The following is a 26,027-nucleotide window of genomic DNA, read 5'->3' as shown; positions in this document are numbered from 1 at the left end:
CTTATGTCTAAGGAAATAAGAAATTTTACAAAATGATCACATGCAAATGAAAAACTACAAATGTTGGGGCACCTGGGTGGTACAGGTGGTTAAGTGTCGACTCTTGGTTTTGGCTCAGGTTGTGATCTCAGGGTTGTGAGATCGAGCCCCGCATCAGGCTCTGCACTCAGTTGTGGAGTTTGCTTCAGATTCTCTGCCTCTTCCCCTTCCCCCCACTTGCACCCCCCCCTTCAAATAAATAAAGTATTTTTTTTTAAAGATTTTATTTATTTGAGAGAGAGAATGAGAGAGAGAGAGAGAATGAGAGGGGGGAGGGTCTGAGGGAGAAGCAGACTCACTGCTGAGCAGGGAGCCCGATGCGGGACTCGATCCCGGGACTCCAGGATCATGACCTGAGCCGAAGGCAGTCGCTTAACGAACTGAGCCACCCAGGCGCCCTCAAATAAATGAAGTCTTAAGAGAGAAAAACTAGAAATGTTTGGGCACCATATGCAGGAAATTTTAAAATTACAAATATGTTTTTGAAAGATCTCAAGGACAGGGGCCAGGTGGCAGGCAGGTAGCTTGTAAGGGAACTTGATGCTGCTGAATTCTGGTCAACTGGTCATAGTTGGTGATTATCAAGTTTCCAGCCTCTCACCATTATGTGGGGTGGGTGGTGGCTCCGTTCACAAAAAAAGCGATATTAAAAATACAAAGCCTATTGCCAAAATACGTTACCTGGTAGAAAGTCCATAGGTTAGTCAATATTACAAAATTCACGAGGGGGTTAGAGTGAAGACTCTGAGAACTTGGGAACTAAGCTAAGAAAACGAAAACTGACCTTCCAGCAAAAATATACTCGCATCATTGTAGGTTCACATGTTTTGAAAATGCGAACTCGTGTTCTGGGGACTCCTTCCTAAGGGCATGTGCGCGTGGGAAGGTGGCCACTCAGAGCTGCGTGGGTCCTGCCTGAGCATCTTTTCCCTGTGAAATGGCACCTCCTCATGTGGCTCTCAGCTCTGGGGACCACTTAGGATGCTGCCATTCAGGGGCCCTCCGAAATGACCCTGTTGCACTGTGTTTGAAAAAGCACTTTGTTGTATTGGTTAAAATTGAAAAGTAAATGTGAAGGGGACCAGCCCTGCAGGTTAGAGAGGTTTTTTTTGGTTTTATTTTTACTGGTATTCCTGGCTTGGCCTGCGTTTGGGGGAGGGGGAGTTTAGCCTCAGTTTTAAGGTTTTAATCAGAAGCTTCTGGGACCATTTGCCTGTCAGGATTTCAGAAGGCTGTTGTAAAATGTAGCTCACCTGTGTCACCTGCACATATTTTTCATATGGTGGCGCCACCTTGTGCCTGATACTGTATATTTCTCCCTGATCGGTAAAAACATGAGCCATTTTGTAAACCCTGAGTACCTCCCGTCCCAGTCAGCCTCTGCTGTCACCACTCATACAGGACTGCTACATAGGTTGCTGAGCCTGGTATGTTTAGTGCTCTGGGACTTGAGTTCTTGTGTCCCCCATGTAAAGGCACCTGAGAAACTCCTGTGGGACAGAGGTACTAATAAACGTGGAATCGCAAAGCTAGCCACTCAAAGATATTCAGCCCAAAAGTAGCATCATGTTCTGAGTTAATGAGTTAATTATTTATAGATGTTGCCTGAAAGCCATTCCAAGTGAAGATATTTCTACCCTTTAAATGAAGATATATAATTTAGAATCAGCCATTGGAATATTAACTGCTTTTTTTTTATTTTTTTCAAAAAAGCTGTCTCTACTCAGACACCTCTGCTGAGAGGTCTTCTGTGCCCCAGTCTTTCCACTTGATTACTTAGAGCTATCACCATTTTGTCAGTGACAGAGTGACTGCTTACTTGTCCTCTCCCCCACTGTACTGTCAGGCTACATGGAAGTAGGGATTTAGCTCAGTCCCGGAGCCTGGACCTGTGCCAGGCACACAAAAGGTCTGAGCACTTATTGGTAAAATTCCCTCATTATGTGATAAAAACGTTAAGAGGACATTGCTAGGCAGTTTGTTAAAAGGATAATTTGATGTGCTCTTACTGGACATGTTCAACATGTAATTCTGGTTTTGTCCTTTTGACCTTTCCATATATGAAAATTGCGATTTAATTAAAGTACAGTCTTTATTTTGTATGTTAATACATTTCAGATTCACTCGTTCTTCATTTTCCCAGAAATAATGATTTTTAAAACAGATGTGTGCCCCTTGCACATGCTGCACAGGACTGAGCAGAGGGAGGTTCAGACCGAGATGCCCAGGGGACAGTCATGCACTCAGTTCAGAAGCACTTCTCTGGGCAGAACTTGGCCTTAGTTGGTGGCCTGCAGTGAGATGGTGGAATCTCTACATGCTTCCTTGGAACGTAAAATTTAACTTTGCTATCTTGAATTTTCCTTGAAGTTAAGTTTCAGATACTCAGAATACAAATGTTATAGAATTCAAAACATTCAGAATTCAAGTATGATAGTAGTTGAGGAATTCTTAATTCATTACATGCTCGAATGAGTATGTGTTGTCTTTATTGGTCATACCACACTCAACAGAGTGGGCAGGTTGCCTGACATGAGACGTTTGCCAGTGGTGGGGCATGGGATGTGTGAAAGCAAGAAAGGGGGAGAGGTAGCCTGCTCCTGCCTCGGTTACAGGAGGGAGAGACTGCAGACTACAGTGCAGTCTTGGGCATCTGTTGTTTCTGTTTCCCACGGCTTGGCAAGCCAGAGTGCTGTTGACATTGTTTGATAGATGTGTTCAGTTTTCTGAAAATGTGGTAGCTTTGACAATGAGCAAAAATCATAACTGAAAACCTACTTTGCATTCTGTTTATCAAAAAATAAAGACCCACCACTAAAGTCCATCCCACACATTTGTGAAGAGCTAAGAGTGTATTTCTGATCTTACTTTGTGGGGATTCTGGAGACTCACAGACCTGGATTCAAGTCAAGGCCCTGCTCTGGATAGCTCTCCGAGCAAAGGCACCCATTTCCCCATCAATGAAATGGGGAGAGTCACTCCAAAGTGGTGGTAGATTCAAACGGAGTGCAGACAAGGATGTGTGTAAGGTACTTAACCCAGCGCCATGTAAATACAGTAGATTACCCATGTCATACGGATCATGTCGTGACAGTGTTTTCATTTTCATTTAAAGGTGAATCAGGGCTAGGAAAATCAACTCTCATAAACAGCCTGTTCCTGACTGATCTCTACCCAGAAAGAATCATACCCGGAGCTGCAGGTACAAAAAGCCCCCTATACTACTTAAGTGTAGTTCTCTACATGAAAGCGGCTGAGAGCACATAATTGATATTTTTGCCTCAGCCTTGTAGTTTTGTTCTGCTTTAAACACAAGGACAATGTTCTTTCGGTTGGGAAAGGTGCTGCACCTGAAGCCTTTGGATCTTGTTTGTAGACTGAGCATGAATCCACAGTCCATCCTCTCCCGAGTTGGTGTTCTTTTACTGTAGAAGTATAAGAAATTAAAAAAAAATAAAAAAGTATAAGAAATAGTTTCTGCCTATGTTATATGTTTGATGGGAGGGTCAAGGGAAAATGTTTTCTCACAAAAAGAGTTCTCGAAGTAGCTGACAACTGTGGGAATAGGTGTGTACTCTCCTTGCATATTGTTGGAGCATTGTGGGTTAGCACACAGTCAGCGCCTAGGACCTGGGCTGCCACACCTGGGACATAGAGCCCTTTCATAAATATCTCTGAATTCAGTATTTAAACAAATTCATAAATTGTTCTCTTTGCCTCAGCAACAGAAGTCATAATTTTCAATATTGGCGTTTTAACCATCCCGAGCTGCTGTTTTATTTTAGCTGCCCGGTTTCCTTGCCAACTCAGGGATCATTTTTACATGGTCCTTGTGTTACCTCTGAAAACCTTCCTCCAGGAGGGGTAATGAAGTTCTAAGTCATTTATTAATTAGAAACTAACAGGTCATCTCTTCTCTTTGAAAACTGGGTTAAATTTTTTTTTAATTTATGAAACTTTTGTTTTTCCACAGACATTCAAATAAAATGTCATTAAGGTTAGTGGATGTGTAGACGTCTCAAATTTCTGAAGTGATGCTATTTTTTTTCTTTAAATAAAATGTAACATAAGGGAGGTTCCACACCTTACAGTTGATTGTTAGCAGAAGATTGGCATTCCAGTTTTCATTACAGAATCAGAAACTGTATCTTTAGTTTTAAACTCTATTCCACACATGTATTACTCTCTTCTCTGTTTTTTAAATCTTTTTTATTTGGCTTCAATTTTTTTGAGTTTTTTCTTCATAAAGCTTTACTTCACCAAATCTGTCTTCCCCTTGCTCCAGTCTGCTGTTGATACTATCCTGTGAGTTTTCAATTTCAATGAACCTTCCAGAAAGTGGTCGCTTTTCTGTCCAGAGAGTTGTTGCTATTCTTTTCTTCGATCTCCTGTTGAGTTCGTAGGTGTTCAGATGGTTTGATCCCTATCCAGCTGAATTCCTGGGACCAGACGAAATTTAGGTCTCCTACTCCTCCAACCACCTTGCTCCCCCCCCCGGAAACTGGGTTAATTTGTAAGTACGGTTGCTCATTAAGTTTGTTTCTTTTCTAGAGAAAATTGAAAGAACTGTCCAGATTGAGGCTTCAACTGTGGAGATTGAGGAGCGAGGGGTCAAGCTGCGCCTGACAGTGGTGGACACACCTGGCTATGGGGATGCCATCAACTGCAGGGATTGGTACGCGCCGCAGGGACGCACGGCCCCAGAAGTGCTTACGGTTATTTGAACGTGTTCACGTTTACAGTGTTAGAGTGATGATTGGGTTTGAGGTAGCTGTGTATAATAAAGCAGTGAAACACTTTAAAGTGCGCTGATTATAACATTTTAGAGGAGGAATTTCACAAAGAATGAGTATTTTTTCCGTAACAGCCAAGCATTCATCAACTGCTAGTATAAGTGAAACCCCTGGATCTGAATGAACTCTGGCCAGCGGAGAAGATTGTGACGTAGACTTCCTCTTAGATAGTCGATCCATGGCCTCGTTAGCATGGGTATGGGCACGGCTGCAGGTGGAAGAGCACCCTGCCCCGTGGCTGCACCCATGGCAGAAGTGGTGGGCTCCAGTCTCGTGGAGTGTAAAGCACCAGCTCGCCTGCCCCTCAGGAGGAAGTGTGAGGCAAGGGGAAGCAGGGGGGGCTCTCCCATCTCCTTCCTTCCTCGGGAGTCTCTCCCTGCCCTGCCTTGCTGTTTGCATCGTGTGGCAGGCGTTTACGTTTTCACACACTGCCCCGTCTGCTGCGCACAGTCCTTGTGAGAGCTGGCAGCCCACTGTCTGCTCGGTCACCTCAGGTGCTTTCAACGGTTCTGTTCGGGCCTTTGACACCCACCCCCCCAGCACTGCAGGGAAATTATGCTTGGCACACTTTCCAGAAACCTCCGTCTTGCCAAATGTAGGAGTCTGTTTTCCAGTCCCATCTTATAACTGTATTATCAAATTATATTTGGTAGAGAGGCAGGGAAGAAAAAGACTTGTTTTGTCTTTGAAGTTAGGGAGTGCCTGCCTTTTGTATCCCACTGTTACCAATATTTATGTTTCTCAGTTTTAAGACCATCATCTCCTACATCGATGAGCAGTTTGAACGGTACCTGCATGACGAGAGTGGTTTAAATAGGCGGCACATCATCGATAACAGGGTGCACTGCTGCTTTTACTTTATCTCACCCTTTGGACATGGGTAAGTGGACCCCACCATAGAAACCAAGTCCTTAGAATTTCCTTTCTACTTGCTAGGTTGACAGTTTCCCCCAAGTTGCATATTTTCATACAAGAAGTGAGATAATTTTGAGAGAAAAGAAATGTGTGTTCCATTCCCTTCAGACTCAAGCCTTTAGACGTCGCATTTATGAAAGCGATACACAATAAGGTGAACATTGTGCCTGTCATTGCCAAAGCCGACACCCTCACCCTGAAGGAACGGGAGCGCTTGAAGAAAAGGGTATGTTTTTTTACTCAGGGTAGCTGAGGGCCAGGTGCCTGGGAAAGAGTGGACGTGTGTCTCAGATACAGGGAGCAGGTGGGAGGAGTCCAATCGTTTTTAAGGAACACCTAACACTTGTAGATTAATGTTCTAACTGTTGTCAAGTTCTTATTCTTTGTAATTCACCGTACGTGAAAACGCTCTCAGTGCGTAGAAGGGACGCCATGTGCTGGGTGAGTGATATGAATGTGGAAGTGTGATCCTCTCTGTGAAGTTTGTTAAGTTTATCTAAATGTTTTACTGCAAACAGTCCGTTTAGGAATATGTTTTAATTGTCATTGCCTGGTATTGTGACTGTTTAAAGGGCCTCTGTTTTGGCCATTAAGAGGTTGCCTTGCACTTGTCCATCCGCCAGCCCCGTGTGCCCCTCTCCTCCCAGCAGTCCTGTGCTGGTTGTTGGACTCTGGTGCCTTTTCCTGTGTTATTTGAAAAGCCTCTTTGTGGACTTTTGGGTATATATTTTTTAATTAAATGCCTATTTCTGTTTGCTCATTAAGAAAGTCCAAGCTCATATGCTAAATTCTACAAATAAAAGTTCTTTCATTTTTTGAGAGGACGTGAGCAGGGGTGTGGGTGGGGACAGAGCGAAGGAGAGAGAGAATGCCAAGCAGGCCCCACACCCAGTGTGGAACCCAAAGCGGGGCTCAGTCCCCCAACCTTGAGATCATGACCTGGGCCAAAACCAAGAGTCTGACACTTAACAGACTAAGCCACCCAGGCACCCCAAAAGTTCTTTTAATTACCCATAAAAGCAGTTGTTGTAACAGTTACATACTTACCCTTCCAGAGCATAGTCTATTTATGTTTTTGTTTTTATAGGATGGGACTATAGCATACGTATATTATTCTACCATTTGACTTTCTAAGAATTCCCAGCACACACAGAAAACACTCCCCCGAACCCGTATACAGCTCAGAGCAACAGATACACACACAAACACACACACTCAGCTAGGTACACTCCCAGCACACACAAAATACTTCTTCAGTGTGTTTTTTGGTCCTCCCACCGCCACCCCTTAATTCCTGGCATCAGGGATCTTTGCTTAGGTCCCTTGTGTATTCCAAGAGTCTAGAACAGTACCTGGCACAGAGTAGGCACATGTCTGCCTTCTCAGAATTGTTTAAGTCAGACAGATTCTGAGAAAGGAAATTGATGGGCATTTTAAGTGTTGAAAGATGGGTGTTTCAAGTTTGAATTTCCTTCAAAACAAATTTGTGACACCTTACATTCCCAAAGCAGTGTGAGCTTGCTCTGCTCTTTGCCCCCCTGGAACCGTCCTGGATGTCACCGGCTTTTCTAAAATGTCTCCCATCTGAGAAACGGGAAGTGTTTTCTGGTTTCCATGTTTTTAGACCTAGTTTTGATTTTTGTGTTTTCACATTTTTCTGGATGTCTTTGGTCACAGCAGAATTTTTCACTTCTACTATGCATACATGTTTGTCAGCCTTTTCCTCTGTTGTCTCAGTGCTTGTCAGTCTTTTAGGAAATACCCGGACCTTTGGGAGAGCCCCTAAAAGGTTTGGCACGTTTATGCTTAACAGTACGTATTTTGGTAACGCCCACTTAAGGGAACTCTAGCTTTTCTAATAAAGAATGTTACGCCGGATTCCAGGAAGGTAGGGGAGCGGGGTCAGAGTTAGAATGTTGTGTCCACCCATCTCTAATCTGTGTCCAGAACGCTAGGGCTCGATTTCAAAATCTGAGATGAAGTGAAATCCGTTTTGCCCTTAGTGCTTTCATCTTGGGCCTTCCTGACCCTCCTCTTGATCTGGTTTCTCCCCTTCACCTCCTGGTATCCCCCACTCCCTGATCTGGAAGAACCTCTGGCAGACCTGCTTTAGTCTTCCACTTCCGGGTGTTGTTTCCTAATCTTCCCTTTATCTCGAACTCTGGCTCCCCGTCGGCCAGCAGCAGTTGTCCTGTCTAGAGCTTGGCCAGTGAGCCCTCCACCAGCCTTGGGCCTCAGCAGCAGGGTTTGCTGTGCTTTCAGAAGACTTGTCTTCCTGTTTTATCACCTGTCTTCCTAACCCCTGAATGTTGGCATCGGTTAATATTATTTTGATCATATCATATCTCATGTGGCTTCTGCTTCTCCCTTCTGAGAATCTTTTTCATGTGATTTCTGTGTGTAAACAAGAGTCTCTTCTTCCCCCGCCCATGAGCTTGCCTCCCAGCTTCCCTGGCTCTGTACCTGAGCCCACCTCTGGTGCAGTTGCCCAGACAGAGAAATGTGTGATTGTTGTTGATTCACCACTTTCTTTTTCCTCTTTTCCAATTCAAAATGGCTTATTTATTACATATTTCTCAACTCGATCCTCATCCTCAGTGTAAGGACCGTCCTGATGGGGCCAGCGGGGATGGATAGTGGGCAGGCAGGAGAGGGGAAGAGACGCAGCAGGTTCGCGCTTCCTGCCTAACTTCTCCCACCGGTGAGATAGTTACCCTGCCTCCTGCCTCCGCTAGGAATGAGGACACTGAAAGGACGTTGCGAAGAGGAAGAAAGACCTCTTCCTGAATCCTGACTTAGTGCAGACAGCGTGTCAGGCTCGAGGTCTTTGATCATAAAGGCCTGAGGGTTGCCATTAAGAACATCCATTGCTAGATTACCAGATTAGGGTTTAAAGTAGGAATATTTCTGCCGACTTGGCGTATGTGCTTGGCCCTTGCGGCCCAGGACCCCACAGGAGAGAAACTGGCGCTCCAGCCCGCCTCTACCTGCTGGAGTGCCCGGCACAGAGGGTGTTCTGTCCCCTCTAGGCCACTCTGCAGCCTGGTTGGTGGAGTGTGTGGTTCTCCTGCTTGTTGCCTCTTGAATAAAATCCAGAGCCCAGCCTGGCATTCAGGCAACTCTGTACTTGTCCCTCTGGCTTAACCCAACTGGAAGGCTTACTTCCCAGCCATCCTGGATTTCTTATTATTCCTGAAACATACCCTGGATGTCCTCTCTTCAGAGCCTTAAACAAGATTATTCCCCCACGTGCCCCTCACTCCTGTTTGCCCCCTCGGGCGACACTTGGGGCTCTTCTGGTGCCCACAACATCTGGCTGTGCTGCTCTGGGGCATGTGTGGCTCCTGAGGCTGGCTGTGTTGTGTGATTTCCTCTCAGCTGCTGTGCTGACCTGCGGCTCTATGTGCTCAACTGGTGCATTATTGTTTCCTCTGGACAGAGGAGCACTCAAAAGGCAAGCATAAATACTGCTCCAGCAGTTTATAAAATTATTTGAAAATCACTAATTAGTTTAATTATGTATTGACGGTTAGATAATTCTGATATATTTCTAATAGTTAGATTTGATTAAAATGTCATGTGGTTTGGTAAAATTGCTCCTGGTTTGTCATTCTTTCAGATTCTGGATGAGATTGAAGAACATAGCATCAAAATCTATCACTTACCTGATGCAGAATCAGATGAAGATGAGGACTTTAAAGAGCAGACTAGACTTCTCAAGGTAAGCGCACCCTCCAGGTGCCCAACACAAGTCACTCCTGTTCCTGGTCATCAGCACCATGGAAGGAGTTGACAAAGGGCCACATCCTGGAAGACTGGCCTTTGACAGATTGTCCGGTAGATTCAGTTACAATAATATTTTTACTTGAAGTATATTTTGACATAGTTGTCACCTAAGGTTTAGAAATCTTACTATGGGTTTAATTTGTTTCACATAATTTTTCCCATGCGGAAAATACATGCCACTTCTGAGTAAAATGTTTTATACCATTAGTTGGCCAAGGAAGCACGTAGTAAGCAGCAGTGTGCTCAGTCTGTGCCTGTGTTATGTTCACAGTGAAAGTTAGGGTTCCGTGTGTGGAGCCTCTCCACCTGGTATGTCTCTTTCTAGGCCAGTATCCCGTTCTCTGTGGTTGGATCCAATCAGTTGATTGAAGCCAAGGGCAAGAAGGTCAGAGGCCGCCTCTACCCATGGGGCGTTGTGGAGGTGGAGAACCCGGAGCACAACGACTTTCTGAAGCTGCGGACGATGCTCATGTAAGACCCCCGTGCGTCCCTGTGGGCAGTGCCTAGCACAGAGAGCGGAGCTATTAGACTGCGGGGTGTGCAGGGGGAGCCGCTGCAGCCTGTTGTGGAAGGCCCTCCCCGGGGGCTCTCTGGGACTCAGGCTGCAGAACCGGCCTGTCCCTCTCGAGGCCAAGTGCTTAGCACACCCTCCTCCCTAGTCTCCCAGCTCCCTTGACGCTGAAAGTAGACCAGATGTACACTGTGGAATGGCCGCACCAAACGTGGGATGCCTCATGCTCTGGGAGCAAATACTCAGGCTGGCTGCACAGCGGCTTTTCCACTCTTGGCTGAAACATGCTACCACTCCAGATCCACCCCAGGCAGCGCTGAGGTTCTTCAGTGCATTCTTAGCCCCTGCCACAGGCCTGACTACAAAAGCAGAAGTTTTCCTTCTAAAAGGAAAGTTCACAGTTAGTGACAGCAGTTGTTCTTGAATCAGGAGGCTAGAACAAAGAGTGCTGCTAAAATCGAAGACCCTTTACTCCATCAGAGAGTGGAGGCTCTAGGCAAGTTTTGAGTAACTAAAATTCATTAAAACAACCAAGCTTTATCAGACGTAGTTCAGTCACCACGTAGGAAGCTCAGTCACCACGTAGGAAGCTCAGGACGGGTCCTTATGGTTGCCTGCTCTAGTGGAGGCTGCAGGTGGAGCCTTCCTGTGAGCTCTGTTTCTTTGGAGTGAGGGAGAGCATGCCAGCACTCCGTCTGTTTCCCTACATTCTGTGCAGACAGGAATGCGTTATCTTTACTCATTCTTGACTGCTTAAGTATTTGAAAAAGCTGAGCCAAGAAAATTATGGATGTTTTCTGAGATGATCAGAAGATTGAAAGTCTTATTTCTAGTTTATACAAAATAGTAATACTTTGTTGTATGGCTTTTTCCATAGCATAAACTAATCAACTCTTTAAAGTTGAGAAGTCAGGAATAATTGAATTACATGTTTCCCATACGTTCTTTTAGAACAGTATGTTCTGTTTCAGACTTGTTTACCTAAAAGGATCCGCTAAAATCTGTACCTCCGTGCACTGGTGGTGGTCTCCTGCAGAGCTTGGCAATGCCAGTAGGAGAAGTCCGTGGAAGGGTCTCTTCCCGGCTCTGTGGGTGTGCTTCTGCTTGTTTGTTGTGGGGGAGAGGCGAGAAACCTCCACAGCTTCAGCCCTGTATCCCAAACTCCAGCAACTTTGTGTACAATTCAGCAAGTAACAAGTAGCTCAAACTACCTGTGCTTCTCCCTGAGGACGGCTCCTACACGCAGCTGGCCTTGCTGTGCCCTTCTCTCTTTCAGCACCCACATGCAGGATCTCCAGGAGGTGACCCAGGACCTTCACTATGAAAACTTCCGTTCCGAGAGGCTCAAAAGAGGCGGCAGGTTGTTGCCCCCACCTCATGCTGTCCCCCTCTGTCCACGTTGTGTCACAGAGTTACACTGTCCCCCCTTCTACCTGTCCTACTGGGCCTTCCTGACCCTAAGCAACATGATTTGATTTCCTACTCAGAAACTATTACCAGGTATTTGTTGCTAATGTCATTGTACCTTGCTTTTTGTAACCTGTCAGAAGCAACTTTAACCATCTGCACGCAAAGAACAGCTTTAAGTGGAAGGGCCAGAGGCTGGTCTTAAGAGCATCACTCTGTCTGTAAATGAGGACATAACTTACCTGCCCTTAAGAAAGGCAGCTCCACTCCTCAAAAATGCACACAGTGCCCTCACCTTTCCTCTTTCACCATCGCAATAGATTTTATTCGAGATCTGTGTTTTGTGACCTGATAGATGTCTGCTTGCACCACATCTCTGTTTAGCTTAGGTATCAAGTGATCTACATCGTTTATAATAAGAATTTTCTGTACAGCAGTTGCTCCCACACTCCTGATCTACCCCAGTGGGTGTGGGTGCCTGGAACTGAGGAGCGTGCCGAACTTTTATACACACACCCCTGTTTCCTGTACATACATCTGTGATAAAGTTTAATTTCTAATCCGGGAACAGGTGAGGTGTTAACAACAACAATAAAATGAAACAGTTACAGCCATGTACTACAGTCAGTTATGTGCATGTGGTCTGTCTGTCTCTCAGAATCTCTTCTTGCCCTGTACTCACCCTCTTCCTATGAGGATGCGCCTGTGGGGAGGGCGAGGAGGGGGTGAGGGACGGAGGCGCTCGGATGCAGCGCTGGGCTACCGCTGACTTTCTGACGGCTCCTGAGGATCATGTGCCTCCAGACCACAGCCAAGTGCAGGTCACTGAACCCGCAGATAAGGGGGGGTGGCTGTGTTGTAGTTTATTAAAATATTCACATTTTTGAAATCTGGTGGATTTGTGTATATATATAGGGTGTATGTTAAGGTTTGCTTTTTTGTGTTACTTACCTGGGGACCAGATATTAAGTAAGGTTTTAGAGGCCGATGAGGACGCCAGGTGTGCGCTTGTGAAGAGCTGTGTCCTCACCGCTTGGTGGGCCTCCCCCACCAGCCCCCTCGGCCTGCACGCTCGGGCTCTGCTCCTTGTTCAAGTGTCCTTGTCACAGTCTGTGTCCATTAAGGCCTGTCCATCCTCCTGATGGCAGCACCTACTCCTCGATTAAGTGAAGACCAGAGTGTCCCACCTCCACTTGGAGTTAGAGAAGTTTCTAAAATTCGCCATCTCGTGCTGTTTTTTTTCATCTTTCTTATTCATTTCATTATTCATTCATGTTAGAAAAGTGATAAACAGGTAATTTTAAATACTTTTCTCAGAAATGTAAAGTGAAATTTTACTTTAGCAATTTGTCATCAGAAATAACCAGCTAAATTTGTAATTTCTTCCACCTCTTAGAAAAGTGGAAAACGATGACATGAATAAAGACCAGATCCTGTTGGAGAAGGAAGCAGAGGTAGGTGGAGGAGGGTGTTGTTGGTGAACGTCACAGATCATTACAGTTTCCTCCCTTATTTTTTTAAGAAGGAATATATTACACATCTCTTTTATTGTGTATATCTCTGTGTAGTATGGATATTGCTTTACATGTGTTATCATTTGATCTCCAGTAGCCATTTAGTGGGAAAAACTTGGGAATAGTGCAAATTTAGTGACTTTAGTCCCTGACAGTGAATTTAGTAACTTAGTAAAGTACTCAAAATTCAGTAGCTTTCCCATGCATAGACAATACATATAGACAAGTTGGAAAGTATAAAGAAAGAAACTGCCATTTACACCCATTAACAATTTAAGAAGAACTGTGCAGGACTGATGGAGAAGAAACCAGAAAACTCTACTGAAAACAATTTTCAGAATTTAAATGGATACATGACTTTAGGCAGGATGCTCATTGCAAAGATCACAGTTCTCTCTAAACTGAATGCCATTCCTGCAGAGTGGTTTGGTTTGTGACGTTCTTCTAGGGGAGAGCTTGCTGATATAGTTCCGATGCTTGGTCTGAAGACGGGGGATGGAAAGCACAGGGAGGTCCTGTAAAACACACTAATGAGGGAGGGTTAGCTCCACTGCTCATACAAATCCAGAGGGTGGGGACGCCTGGGTGGCTCAGTCGTTAAGCGTCTGCCTTCGGCTCAGGTCATGATCCCGGGGTCCTGGGATGGAGCCCCGCATCGGGCTCCCTGCTCCGTGGGAAGCCTGCTTCTCCCTCTCCCCCTCCCCCTGCCTGTGTTCCCTCTCTCGCTGTGTCCCTCTCTGTCAAATCTTAAAAAAAGAAAAGGAAAATGCAGAGCATGGCACAGGCGTGATGGGCTGATGAAATGCACATCTAGAAATGGGTTCAAAGTATGGAAAAGTGTTTGGTAGAGGTGACATTGGCGTTTGCTAGAGCTGTGGAATCCAAGCATATCCAGGAAATCCTCAAACAGGCCAGCCTTTTGGAAACAAATAAAACTCACCTCTTTGGACAAATTAATTCAACATGGATTAAAGTACTTAAATGTTAAAAACTTGAAGAAAATTCAGGTAACTATTTTATAACAACGTGCCTGGAGCCCTTTCTAAACTAGTGGAAACCGTAGTTGTGAAAACTGATGAGGGTAGCAGAGGAGGCCCATCCACCACGTGAGTAGCGGGGACCTTGCTGCCCTCTAGACAAGTCCCAGGCCCACCCCCCACCTGGTAGTGGCAGCCTCTTTCCCACCTTTTAGGTTAAAAAGCATCTTCTGTTGTCTTGTCTTTCTTAATTCTTCAGTTTGCTGCTAATTTCTGTTTCTTAATTGAATTGCATGTTATCTGCTTAGTTTTCGTTTGAGTTACTTGTTTTTCTACCGATTTATTATAAGAGTTCTTTGTGTGTTAACTCTTTGTCATGTTTTGGGAAAGCATGTAAGCTGAAATTTTAGGAATCACACAACACGCATAAAGAGTGTCCAGGGAGGATGGACCTTGAGAGTCAATAATGTGTCCCTGTGTTCTGTGCCCGTAGCTTCGCCGCATGCAGGAGATGATCGCAAGGATGCAGGCGCAGATGCAGCTGCAGATGCAGGGTGGGGACGGCGATGGTGGGGTCCATGGGCACCATGTGTAAGGTAAAGCCTAGAAGACAAATAGTGCTTTCAGATGCCTCAACTTAGATGTCATGACAGACACCTCCCTCTCGTCTTACTAATGCCTTGCATTTTGAAGCTCTTGTGTTTAACTCCATAGCATTCAAGGAGACCAGGCAGCTTCTTAAAAATGGAAGCTTCCCCTTGGCTCTGCGTGTCTTACAAACACTTTCCGTTTCTTTCTGAGTTTACGAATATAATTAATGAAGGCAATTTAAATATTAAAATAACCTTTATTAGTCATGCAATTAGAAACTTATTACAGCTGAAAACAAAGAGAGCTTTGAAAGTGTTATTAAAACAGATTATGCAGACCAAAGGTAAAGAGGGCGTAAAAGGGCAGATTATGCCAGGTGGGCCAGGGACCTCGAGGGGGACTGCTGACTTCCCACCCTTCACCACAGCTCTGCTCCGCCCCATGGCAGTCAGTGAGTCATGTAGCTGTCTGGCCCGGTGTGTGCTGGCCTCCCTGTTAGAAGGGAATCTGCAGACGCCAGGGACTGCGGACCGGGAAAAAACAAATGTCGACTCCCCTCTGTCCTGGGGACAGGTGGGCATTCAGAGCTATCTAGGTGACCGCTGTCAGCACCTCCCAGAGGAAGGAAGGAGAGGTAAAGTCAAATACAGGCCAAAGGAGGAAGCAGCTACATGCAGTTGGGGCAGAGGCCCGAGGCTCCCTGGAAGAGAGATGCCTGGGGTTAGGCAGACTGAGTGGGTGCTGGCCACAGGCACAGATCTGAGGACAGGAAACTGGGGGTGCAGGTGCAGAGGTCCACTACAGGTGGGAGCCTGATTGTAGAGGCAGGAGAATGTTCGTGACAAGAGGAGGTGATGTGGGGACATGAGTGAGCTGAGGCTTAGCCGACTCGGGACAGGATTGATGAGCCAGAAGGCAGGGAGCCCTGGACCTGGGATGTTCAGCAGTCTGCCACAGCAGATGCGCGGGTGATAGAGGAAGGACCTGCAGGGGTGTGTGGGAGCACCGGCCACCAGAACAACACCCCTGCCCTTGTGGCTTGTGGGGAAAGGTCTCAGATATGTATGAAGCACACAAATACCCATGTTCGGTGTAGCCAGCTACTGGAACGGAAATGTTCACATAACCCCCCCACCTCAGCCAGAGTTGGTAGTTTACTTTCAGCATCTTGTTGACGCTGTGTCCACATGGCACCATTGAGGATACTGTGGTGTGCCAGGGTTTGAAATTATTTGCCTGTACTCATATAGCTGGTGAAATGTCAGCACTCCCAACCCCATGAGGCTGATGCTGCATGAGCAGGTTTGGCATCTGAGGAAAGGCTAGCAAATTAGAAAGAAACGGGACTTCTGAAAGAAACAGGACTTCTGAGCGGTGGGGCTCACTTGAGGCCGGAGGAGGTGACAGACGTTTGCTCATTTTCTCTGATCTTGATGCTTCCCTAATTTTAAAACTTGATGAAATTATGAAGAATCTACTTTAGGGATATACAACTAATATATATTTTTGCATACTCTGCAATTTGGTGTTGCCCCCGGTTCCCAAGAGATGTTTTGATTTAGTTAACTCTGGTCATAGGAGCCAGCCTTCTGCTCAGTTTGTGCCCTTTGTTATACAGAAAATGGTGCTGTTAATGGTCACAGCAGTGAGTGCTGTACCACTTCGATTTACATATGTCATATTTTGTTTTTCCAGAAAATGCTTTTACAAGATACAGAAAACATTCCGCATGAGTACCACAGCTGCGTGTTTCCAAGAGATCATTGGAGGGGTGCCCATCCACATTTTACAGTACCTGTGCCTGAGAATTTAATTTTTTTTTAAACTTTTGATGTGTTTTGTATGAAGTTCTTTTAACATTTGTATTTCGTTGCTATGTTATACTTTATATTCTGTGAGGTGAACCTTCCATTTTCATTTTTCTTCCACCTTAACTAACCACTAATATTGGAATTGATTTCCAGGATCAGTCAGTATGTATAATTAACATTGAATTTCTTTGATTTGGCTGGCCTAACTGACTAATTGTTGAGGAGCACTCTTGATTCCATTTCTAGAACATTCGGACGTAGCCAGCATGTGCCTGGGTGCTAGTGACGTGGACCCAGTGATACGGAAAGATGAGCTGGCGTCTGCAGGGCATTTACCTACCAGGTCACCAAGATGGAGATTCTCCATTGCTTCGCTTTGTTTTGAGCACAACACCTAAAACCAGTTTTGCTGCTATAATTCAATGCTGTTAATTCATCTGCACATTTACTTTTTTACCAAGTAAAACAGTGGTATTACTATCTAATATGTGTATGCTAAAATAGCTCTTTTAAAAAAAACAGGCAGTTAGGAGCAAATTTTAAGAAGTCTTTGGATTCTGATGCTAGGTCATTTTTTAAGCTGCTCTGCAGAGAACCTGCCACAGCCACGTTTTGTAGTGTTCCCCACTGATACCAGTTACCCTCCACTACGGACAGCGAGCGTCCCATCAGCTCCAGTTTTCATATTACAGCAGTGATTCTTACCTACGCAGAGAGAGCCAATAAACGATTTTTACTCAACTGACATGAAAAGTTACTTTTTTAAGGAAAATTAATAAATGATTTATTTAAAAACCAGCCTTTTTCATTTTTATATGGCACTCTAATGTGCTTTCTGTAACTACAGGTTTATAAGATCTGCCTGAGCAGTGAGAATCAGGGTCCTTTGGGGGGTAGCCCTCTGAACCCAGACCTGTCCTGGGCCCTGAGGCTAATGGCCCCATGATGCCTGAATGCCGACCAGGTTTTCCTGATTTGGCTTTCCTTTAACTGGTTCTCTAAAATTTTTAATAGTTTTCTGAAAGGAGGCAAATAGCAGCGGTCATTTTTTTATGTGCAGGTTGTTACCCATTTTCAGCCACCGTCACGTCCTTCGGTATGTGTACTACAAACCTCCCTGTATGTTGGGTGAGACTGAAAGACATTTCAAATCTGCACCGTGGTCTGACTGGTCAGTCTTCTGTGCTCTGTGGCCTTGGCCCTTTCCTTTCTTCCAAGGGGTGCTGAGAGGCTCCAGGGCTTGCTTTTTTCAACATTTCTACTGACATTGGGAAAGTGGCCCCGAGAGTGACAGGTGAAAGGACACCTGGAGGGAGCAGGTGTTCGCTCCATGTTTTCATTTTGCTCTAACAGGAGGGGCAGAGATGTAGAAAACGCTTCCCCTGAGGATGGGAAGAGTTTTTGCTTGGGCCAGACAAAATAAAGTGACGTGGTCGAAACACGTTAGTCACAGAGGCGGGCCATAGACAATAATCAGGTGTTCTTGAGAACTTTATCTTCCCACTGTTGCATAATGGTGACTAGTCACAAGCCTTAGGCTCAGGCACAGTTGTACAAAGTTCTTACCAAGAGAAGGTGTTAAGTGACTTTAGCACCTCCGTGCAAGGCCAGCTATCTGGGTTATTTTGGCATTAAGTACACTAGTAAAAGCTGTTTAAAAGGTGGAGCTGGGGGCACATGTACATGTGGTGGCTGCAGGCCCCCCGTATGTTCGGGTAGAACTGCGAGGGCCAGCTGCTACCTGATAAGCGTTATGCAGGGTGGGTGAACCTACACTGTCTCACTTCTACATCCCCCTCTGTTTTGCTGCCCAAATCTAAATAAATACTTTCACTTAGCGATAACTGCTTTTACTAAGAGATAATCTTTACCTATAGAAATGTATTTTGAAAACTTATTTTACACAGCAATTTTGTATCCGTTGAAACTAACCTTTTATCAATAAAGCACTATTATTTGGCTATTAAGTGAAGAGTTATTATTGGTTCTTTTTTTTTTTTTTAATTTTATTTATCAGAGAGAGAGAGGCAGAGGGAGAAGCAGGCTCCTTGCTCAGCAAGGAGCCCGATGTGGGACTCAATCCCAGGACCCCGGGATCATGACCTGAGCCTAAGGCAGACGCTTAACCGACTGAGCCACCCAGGCGCCCCTTATTATTGGTTCTTTATGAAGGTGTGACGTCTTCTTGGAAAGGTTCAAAGCCCTGCAGGACGTCTGTGCATGAAATCAGGAAGAATTGTTTGCACCAATAACCTCAGTAACCCAACTTTGTATTGGCAATCCCAGCCCAGAAGAAAGAGCCATAAAGACTAGGGAGAAATTAATGACGGGTGATCTGACCATCTACTTAAAGTGAGAGAATGTGTGCTAAAAATTAGCACTAGTAAGAGTTCAGTGATGTCTACTCATGAAGTAGAAAATGGAGGGGGAAAGGGTGCTCATTCACTGTGGCAGTAACTACTAAATACCTAGAAATAGAAACTACTGGAATAGATCTAGGAAATTCTAAACATTTCTCAGAAGAGATGGCTATGGAGAGCTCTACAAGTTACTAGAGGGCATTGTTTACACCTGGACTACAAGCCTGGTCTGGGTGGCTGCCCCCCACCAATGAGCACCCGAGGACCTGCCACTGCTTCCTGACCCACCTTCTCTCTGGTCTCACACCCTATACTCTCCTGTTTGGCACCAGCGGAGTCCCCTGCCCCTCTGGACCAGGCGCGCTCCTCCTGGCCCCCACTGGCCCTGCACGCCTTCTGTGTGTGTGGGGGGGGGGGCGGGGGTCCAGCCCTGAGACGTGTGCGCCATCCTGGGGGTAGTGAGGACAGTCCGCTGGTCTCTGACGGGGCTGGGGGCCAGTTAGTGGAAAGGCCTCAAGGGAGTGATGGGGGACGTGGGAACAGGAGGTGGAGGGGCCTCTCTGCAAAGCTGAGCCCCTGTCCCCACGTGCCTGCCGGCCGGCTCCCTGCTGCCCCGTGGGGAGGGTCAGCTCTTTGAGCCTCCTCTTCCGGGAAACATGATGGGTCGGGCCAAGCTCAGGAGGTGAAACTCTCGGAGGGGTGCCCTCAAGGACGAACCCAGGTCGATCCCATCTATTCCCTTGAGGGCAGCGCGGGGCAGGACCCGGCCCAGCGGGCCAATTGAGTAGGATCTTGAAGGATGTGTAGGAGTTCACTAAACCCTTGGAAGAAGGGGTGTGTGCTCCTCGTAGTCGCGGGCCTGGAGGCCCAGGGAGTAGTGTCACATCTCCATTTCCGGGTGGGAGTGCTGAGGCTAAAGGGGGGGCAAGGCTGAGAGGACCGTGGGCCTCCACCGCAGCACAGCGTCGTTGGGCCGTCGGTGGCCCTAGGCCACGGTCCGGACGGCCCCAGGAGTGCAATGGGGGAGAGTTCGGCGGCCGGCTGGGCGGCTGGCTGGGCGGGAGCCGGCAGGCGAGGGGCCGCGCCCGGAACCGCCGCCAGCCCCGCGAGCCGAGGCCCCGCCCCCAGGCTGAAGCCCGCCTCCCGAGTCGAGGCCCCGCCCAGGACCGAGCAGCGTCCAACGAGGCGATTCTCTGCTGATTGGCATTCGACTCCGCCGGTCCAGGCCGCGGGCCGTACAGGCCCTGCCCCAGTGGTCCTCGGGCCAATCGGCGGCGCGTCCGCGGAGGCGGGGGCGGGCCCAGGCGGGGCGCGCGGCGCGGGGCGGGGCGCGCGGCGCGGAGGCGGCCCGCAGGCGGTCGGGCGCGGCGGTCGGGAGCGGGCGAAGCCGGCGCGACCTGGAGGCCGCTGCGGGCGACGGCGCGCCGGGCCGGCCGGTGAGGACGCAGACTCGCGAGCACGCGGGGCCGCGGGCGGGAGCGCGGGGGCGGCGGGCCGAGGCCGGACCGGCACCGAGGCCCGCGGCGGCCGGGCGCCTCAGGCCGGAGGTCCAGCGGCGGAGTCCGCGGCCGGGCTCCAGAGGCCTTCCAGTCGGCGGGCCCCGTGCGCGGAGGGCCCGTGAGCGCGGAGCCCGCCGGCGGCCGAAGCGCGGAGGCCGGGGGGCGGGGGCGCGCCTCGCGCGGGAGCCCGCAGGAGGGCCCGGAAGGGGAGCGTCCCGCACGGAGGCCCGCGCCGAGCCGCAGGTGGCAGCTCAGGCGGGCGGCGACCACACCCTTCTTGGCCTTTACTTCGGCTGTATCTCGGAGGTGGGGACGAGGTGGTGGTGGTAACGCGCTCAGCCCGCTGAGGCCTGGAAACAGCGCCGAGGCCCCGGGGAGGCGCCCGAAGGCGGGCTGGGGCCGGAGCGCGGCCCAGGGCATCACCCCCGCGCCTTCTCCCTTGACGCCGGGGGCCACAGCCGCCCGTGGCCGCTCACGGGCTAGTCAGCAGTGGCCGGGGAGGCAGAAGCTGAACCGTGTGTCGAGGGAAGCCCTGTCGGTACGCAGGGTAGGGGCACGGTGGGGAGGTTTAAAACCCGGGGCTGAATCTTGAAAGGGCGGTTTTCCTTCCGTGGTTCGCTCTGTCTCCGTGCGAGGTTTGGCCGGACCGCTGTGGACGTGTGTGATAACCGTCAGGTGCCGCTGCGTCACGGCGCTGGTTCTGTGCAGACCGCCCGAGGACAGGCGGCACGGATTTTCTCCCAGCCGGGGAGATGGGACACGACGTTTGAGGCGGGCCGCACGCGGTCCTCCTGGCTGGACAAACACGGTTTTAACGTTCTTCGCCCCCTGCTTTTGCAACGTGCGTGAGCTCCGTGTTGAGAGCTGTGAAGCGCTTCGTGCCGCCGATCTCACTTGGCTCTCTCCCAGGCTGCGAAGGGGGCCTGGCCGGGTCCACGGCCCCGTGTGAAAGCAGAGGAAGTGGAGAGACCGGTTTGGGATCACAGCCTGGCCGTGCCGTTCCTGTGCCCGAGCCTTACTGCAGATCCGCACCGCGCGGTTCGCCCTGAGCCGTCCGGACCACGTGCTGACGTGCAGCTTCCCCCGCTGCCCAAGTTTGCCGGCCTGGCGACATGCGTGACCACCCTTTCAGAGCAGACTCCCAGGGTCCTGTGCTGCTCATTCGTTTCCCAAAAAAGGAAGCGTATGTGATATATTCATTTGTCTCTGTTCCTTACTGATAAAACGGGCTTAGAATTTAGCTACCTCATGTGGTGGTTGTGAGGACGGTCTACAGGCGAGCTGTTTGTAAGGTGCCTGGCACATAGCAGGTGCTTAAGTAACGCTAGCCATTATTCATCAGGTGGAAGAGGAACCTGAGTAGACAGCAGAGCGAAGTAGGCAGGATGTAAGCAGGGTTAAACTGCTTTGGGGGAAAGACGGGACCTGATTGACAAAGTGAAGATTGATGCCTGGGCAGTTCCTTCTGTCCACGCATTCTGGCTTCTGGTCACCTCAGGACCTCCTCAGTAGTCAGACAGTCACAGTTCTCTTTCTGCTGCTTACCTTTTCAGTTTTGTTCCTGTTTTTCCTTTACCCACTTTCTTATCAGCTTACCACCTGCCCCTTTCACTCAGTGGGTCCCGCGCGTCCTACCTGCAGCAGTGGTGGTGAGCATGCGGGAAAGTCCACCTCAAAGTGGAGTGTCCAGCTGAGCTCACTTGAGTCGTGCTCTGAGTTCTGAGTGTCCAGAGCATCAGGGGACTGTAGTGTATTTGTCTACTCCGGGCTTTACCTTGGCAACTGGGAGTCAAAGATGTGAGAATTACACAGAAACTTATTATGATAAAACCCAGTGTTTGGTGGGTTTCTGGGGGTTGTTACATAGGTGGTGATTCTGTAAATAGGTCTAATCTTTTTGGAGAGCAACTGGCAGTATATGGTAAAGATTTTGATTCTGGAATCCCAGTTTTGAAAACAAAATCTGATATGCAATTCCTGTCAGAATGGTAGAGTATTGTACAGCCAGGAAACATGCTCCGGCAATCCCGAGCCTGTCCTTCCCTCCAGACAAAATTTGAACCATTTGATCTATGGAAATCTGTTCAAAAACATGCCTTAACCAAAAAGGTGAAAGCAGGGTACACAGCAGTTACACTTGTTGTAAAATCTGTGAAGATGTGGACAAGGATGAGAAGGGATGTTAGTTACATAAGTAGTTTTATTTTAGGGTTCCCCCCCCACAAACTGGTGTTTTAGTTTATACTCATTTTAAAAAAGCAAAAATAAAGAGGTACTATAGGGCGCCTGGGTGGCTCAGTTGGTTAAGCGACTGCCTTTGGCTCAGGTCGGTCCTGGGCTCCCTGCTCGATGGGCCTGTTTCTCCCTCTCCCTCTGCCACTCCCCCTGCTTGTGCTCTCCTGCTCTCTCTCTCTGCCTGCCAAATAAATAAATAAACAAATAGGTACTATAATGTAGGATGCAGTGATGACTCTCCCAGCTGCAGGACAGAAGGAAACATCACTGCATCCTACATTATAGTACCTTTTTATTTTTGCTTTTTAAAACAACTGTAAACTAAAACACCAGTTTGTGGGGGGTGGGGAACAATCCCGTGACACTAAAACACACCAAGAGGAGACAGCACACCATGGAATCGGGGTAGGGTTGAGGACACTTGCAGAACTTAGTACCATCAGCAAGTCACTAACCTTTCTGAGCCTGAGTTCCGTGATCTGTATGATGGGGGTCATGAGGATTAAATGAGATGATATGGGCTTGGGCGGGGCGTGGCCTCCTAACAGTGGCCATCCCTTGGGATTCTGTGGCTATTGGAGTATGTGCCAAGACCGTCTTAGGCCTGACACTGGTGCCCTCTTGTGGAGGCCTTCTCCCTCTTGCCACCCACCAAGTTCCTGTCTACCAGCCTCAATTTCCTTTCTCAGTGGTTCCCACCGTCATTTAACACACTTCTTCTGTCTTCTCCCACTGTGATAAGGAGGGTTCTCGCCCATAAACTCACATGTTCTTACATACTTAGACTTTTTTGATACTGAGTAGGTGCTCAATAAAGGAATGAATTAATCAAATTTCGCTTGGGGCAAGGGCAGATGCCAACTTTTATAGGGCCTGAAGATTATACAATTTGGAGTGGGAGTCTCTTTAACAAAAAGACTACAATGGAGGCGCCTGGGTGACGCAGTCAGTTGGGCATTTGGCTCAGGTTGTGATCTCAGGGTCATGAGATCAACCCTGTGGGTTGGGCTCTGAGCACAGAGTCTGCTTGGGACTCTCTCCCTCTCCCCCCCGCTTTCTCTCTCTCCCTTGTGCTTTCTCTCTCAAAAAAATAAATCTTTAAAAAAAAAAATACAATGTTATAGTAATTGGAAAGTGAATATTTAGAATGAGGAAAAAGTTATACATTTAAAAAAGCTGACATAATAAAAACATCACTAAATAGCATAAAAGTAGCATACTATGTACTTTTAGGTCACCTCTTCATGTGATAGAGAGTAGAAAGAGTTCAGTGATCCCTCTAGCATAGCTGACCAAAAATTTTTGATAGTTAGGATGCATAAAACATGATTACACCTGTAGATAATATATGTTTGCTGTTTCTAGTACACCTACAGGTTTGTGTCTCACAAAAGCAGGAGTTCTGATAAATTCTATTTTGTACGATTCCATTCAAAAAAGTAAAAGAAAAATGGTGGTACATTTATATTATACTACTGCATTAACAGTTATTTTTCTGACAACTGCAGTGTTGTCTACTGGGTACTAATCTCTCTGCTTACAGTTTTAACATTTCTGATGATAATTTTCCCACAGATGAGCATCTGGCTCCCCATATTTCAAACTTTGTTTCTTTCCCATAGCCCACACACTTCCACTACTGGGCACCGTTGGGTCTGTACAGGTTGCCACAGAACCCCGGTCCTGCACCTTTGTTTCACATGCCTCTGGTGGGCGGGCATAGTGGGTGACAGCAGTGTTCCTAGAAGCCCTACCTGCTCTGAGATGGCTGGGGATAAGTGTACACAAGAAGTAATGGCAAACATAAGTGCATCCCACCAAACCCAAACTAAACGTGTCTCCAACTCTTTGTGCCCTTAGCTGCATCCCCAAAATGCCAACGGCCCCTCCTAAGCTGCCTGACATAAAGGGAATGATGTTGTAGTGGAAAGAGGCAGAGCCTTAGTTGATTGCAATTAGAATGTATTCTGTAAATTCTGCAAAAGGCTACAACCAGAGGCACACTTTGCTTAGGGCCTTTCCTAGGACCGTGGAAGGGGCCAGTGCGTGTGGGGGGCCCAAAAGCTGGAAGCAGAACAGCTTTAGAGTCATGAGGCTTTTGCGGGGGCAGTTCTGGCCCTTTGCTTGATGCCAGATAACATAGTAGAGGCACAGGAGGTGAAGGTGCTCAGTGCATCTCCCGGCGCTTAGTGGGAGTGTGGGGAGGAAGAAGCCACACCATGGAATTTTACAAATTGTTTAAATTTTACTAGGCTTTATTAACTCTTGTCTACTTCCTAATTAAAGTCCCAGGTGCTTTGGTAGTAGTTAATAAGGTGAATGTTGGAGGAACAAGTCTCAATACCTAAACAAATCAATTCCAGAGAATGCTTAAAAATGTTTTTATTTTACTAACTGTTTTGGAAAAAAGAACCAGCATAGCTCCTAGAGGAAAGACAGTAGTTATTGCAGCTTCCTCTTAGAAGGGGAGCAGTGACATACCATAGGTAGCCCCTACCAGGTAAGACTTCTGAAGTAGGGAGTACTTACGCAGTATCTGGGCCAAGAGTGGGGACGTGAAAGCTGAAGTTAGATCCCAGGTGTGCTTCTGATTTCAAAAGTAATGTATACTCATCACTGGAGGCAATTTGAAAAATACAGAACATTGGGAAAAGAAAGAAAATCAACCTTCTTCCCTCCCCCAAAGATAACCACCATAAACATGTGTTAAAATGCATGGGTGTCAAGTTCTGGTTCCTGGAAGATGGAATAAGCACACTCCATGCTGTCATCCCCACTGACCATGGCTCTAAAGGCTGGACAGCTGCATGGAGCCGGTATTTGAGGACTCTGACAAGTAAATAGTGACGGGAGGAGTGGGCACAAAGGCCAGAATTTGAAGTACCACTGCACCAGTGAGGAGTTCCCTGTTTTCCCTCCAGGATTCCCTAGCCTGGTCTGAGGGTGTCTGAAAGCCGGAGAGGGGCCCCAGGTGCAGAGAATGCCGCAGGGGAAGCCTTCTGCTTTGAGCTATAGGAGAGAGTGGGAGGAGGCTGCTGCTTTCCTCCCCTTTTGGTGCATAGATGTGCAATTTTTAAAGTCAGATTGTTTTTGGTTTTTAATCTTAAAGAATCTGGACACTGGGTGCTAGTCCTGTGTCCACGGGTTGGATTTGTGGCCTTCAGCAAGCCGCTCCATTCTTGGACTGGGCTGTCTCATGGAAAATAAGGGGGCTGGGCCAGCATTTCACAGTATACACACACACTCCTCTCACCTGTGAACTATGCCGAGGGCTTTCTGGATCCTTACGTACGCTGAAAATTGTTGCTAGATCTCTTGTTTTTTCTTTCCTTACGTACGCTGAAAATTGTTGCTAGATCTCTTGTTTTTTCTTTCTTTTTTTCTTTTTACTCGGGGAAAATTCCAAACATTCACAAAAGTGCATGTATCAAAACCAGCTCCAATAATCAACATAAGGGCAATTGTGGGGTTTTTTTTGGGGGGGTGGCTATTATCCCCTTCACTGATTCCCACCTCAGTGGATTATTTTAAAGTAAATCCTTGGCATTATTCCACTTTGTCCATAAATACTTTAGTATGTGTCTCTAAG

General features: G+C 47.5%; 2 protein-coding genes across 7 annotated transcripts in view; both read left to right on the top strand.

The window, feature by feature from the left end:
- SEPTIN2 (septin 2) overlaps window positions 1-18,311 on the top strand; it is a 33,961-nt gene extending 15,650 nt beyond the window's left edge. For both annotated transcript variants that reach the window (XM_088021453.1, XM_028105127.2), the window contains exons 4-13: window positions 3,155-3,241; window positions 4,591-4,714; window positions 5,578-5,712; window positions 5,856-5,973; window positions 9,367-9,468; window positions 9,859-10,004; window positions 11,321-11,404; window positions 12,848-12,905; window positions 14,436-14,538; window positions 16,229-18,311. In XM_088021453.1, coding sequence (XP_087877579.1) covers window positions 3,155-3,241; window positions 4,591-4,714; window positions 5,578-5,712; window positions 5,856-5,973; window positions 9,367-9,468; window positions 9,859-10,004; window positions 11,321-11,404; window positions 12,848-12,905; window positions 14,436-14,537 — 956 coding nt within the window. In that variant the 3' untranslated portion in view covers window position 14,538; window positions 16,229-18,311. The remainder of the gene's footprint in view (window positions 1-3,154; window positions 3,242-4,590; window positions 4,715-5,577; window positions 5,713-5,855; window positions 5,974-9,366; window positions 9,469-9,858; window positions 10,005-11,320; window positions 11,405-12,847; window positions 12,906-14,435; window positions 14,539-16,228) is intronic.
- Window positions 18,312-20,057: 1,746 nt separating this feature from the next.
- FARP2 (FERM, ARH/RhoGEF and pleckstrin domain protein 2) overlaps window positions 20,058-26,027 on the top strand; it is a 119,082-nt gene continuing 113,112 nt past the window's right edge. For all 5 annotated transcript variants that reach the window (XM_028105351.2, XM_028105354.2, XM_028105352.2 and 2 more), the window contains exon 1: window positions 20,058-20,140. The gene's annotated coding sequence lies outside the window, so the exon portion shown is untranslated. The remainder of the gene's footprint in view (window positions 20,141-26,027) is intronic.

This window comes from Eumetopias jubatus, unplaced genomic scaffold, assembly GCF_037043125.1.
Source record: "Eumetopias jubatus isolate StellerSeaLion01/CBP00866 unplaced genomic scaffold, mEumJub1_p1.0 scaffold_3, whole genome shotgun sequence".
In the NCBI taxonomy this organism is placed as follows: Eukaryota; Metazoa; Chordata; class Mammalia; order Carnivora; family Otariidae; genus Eumetopias; species Eumetopias jubatus.
The sequence above is the reverse complement of the archived record's forward strand: the minus strand, read 5'-3'. Positions and strand labels throughout refer to the sequence as shown.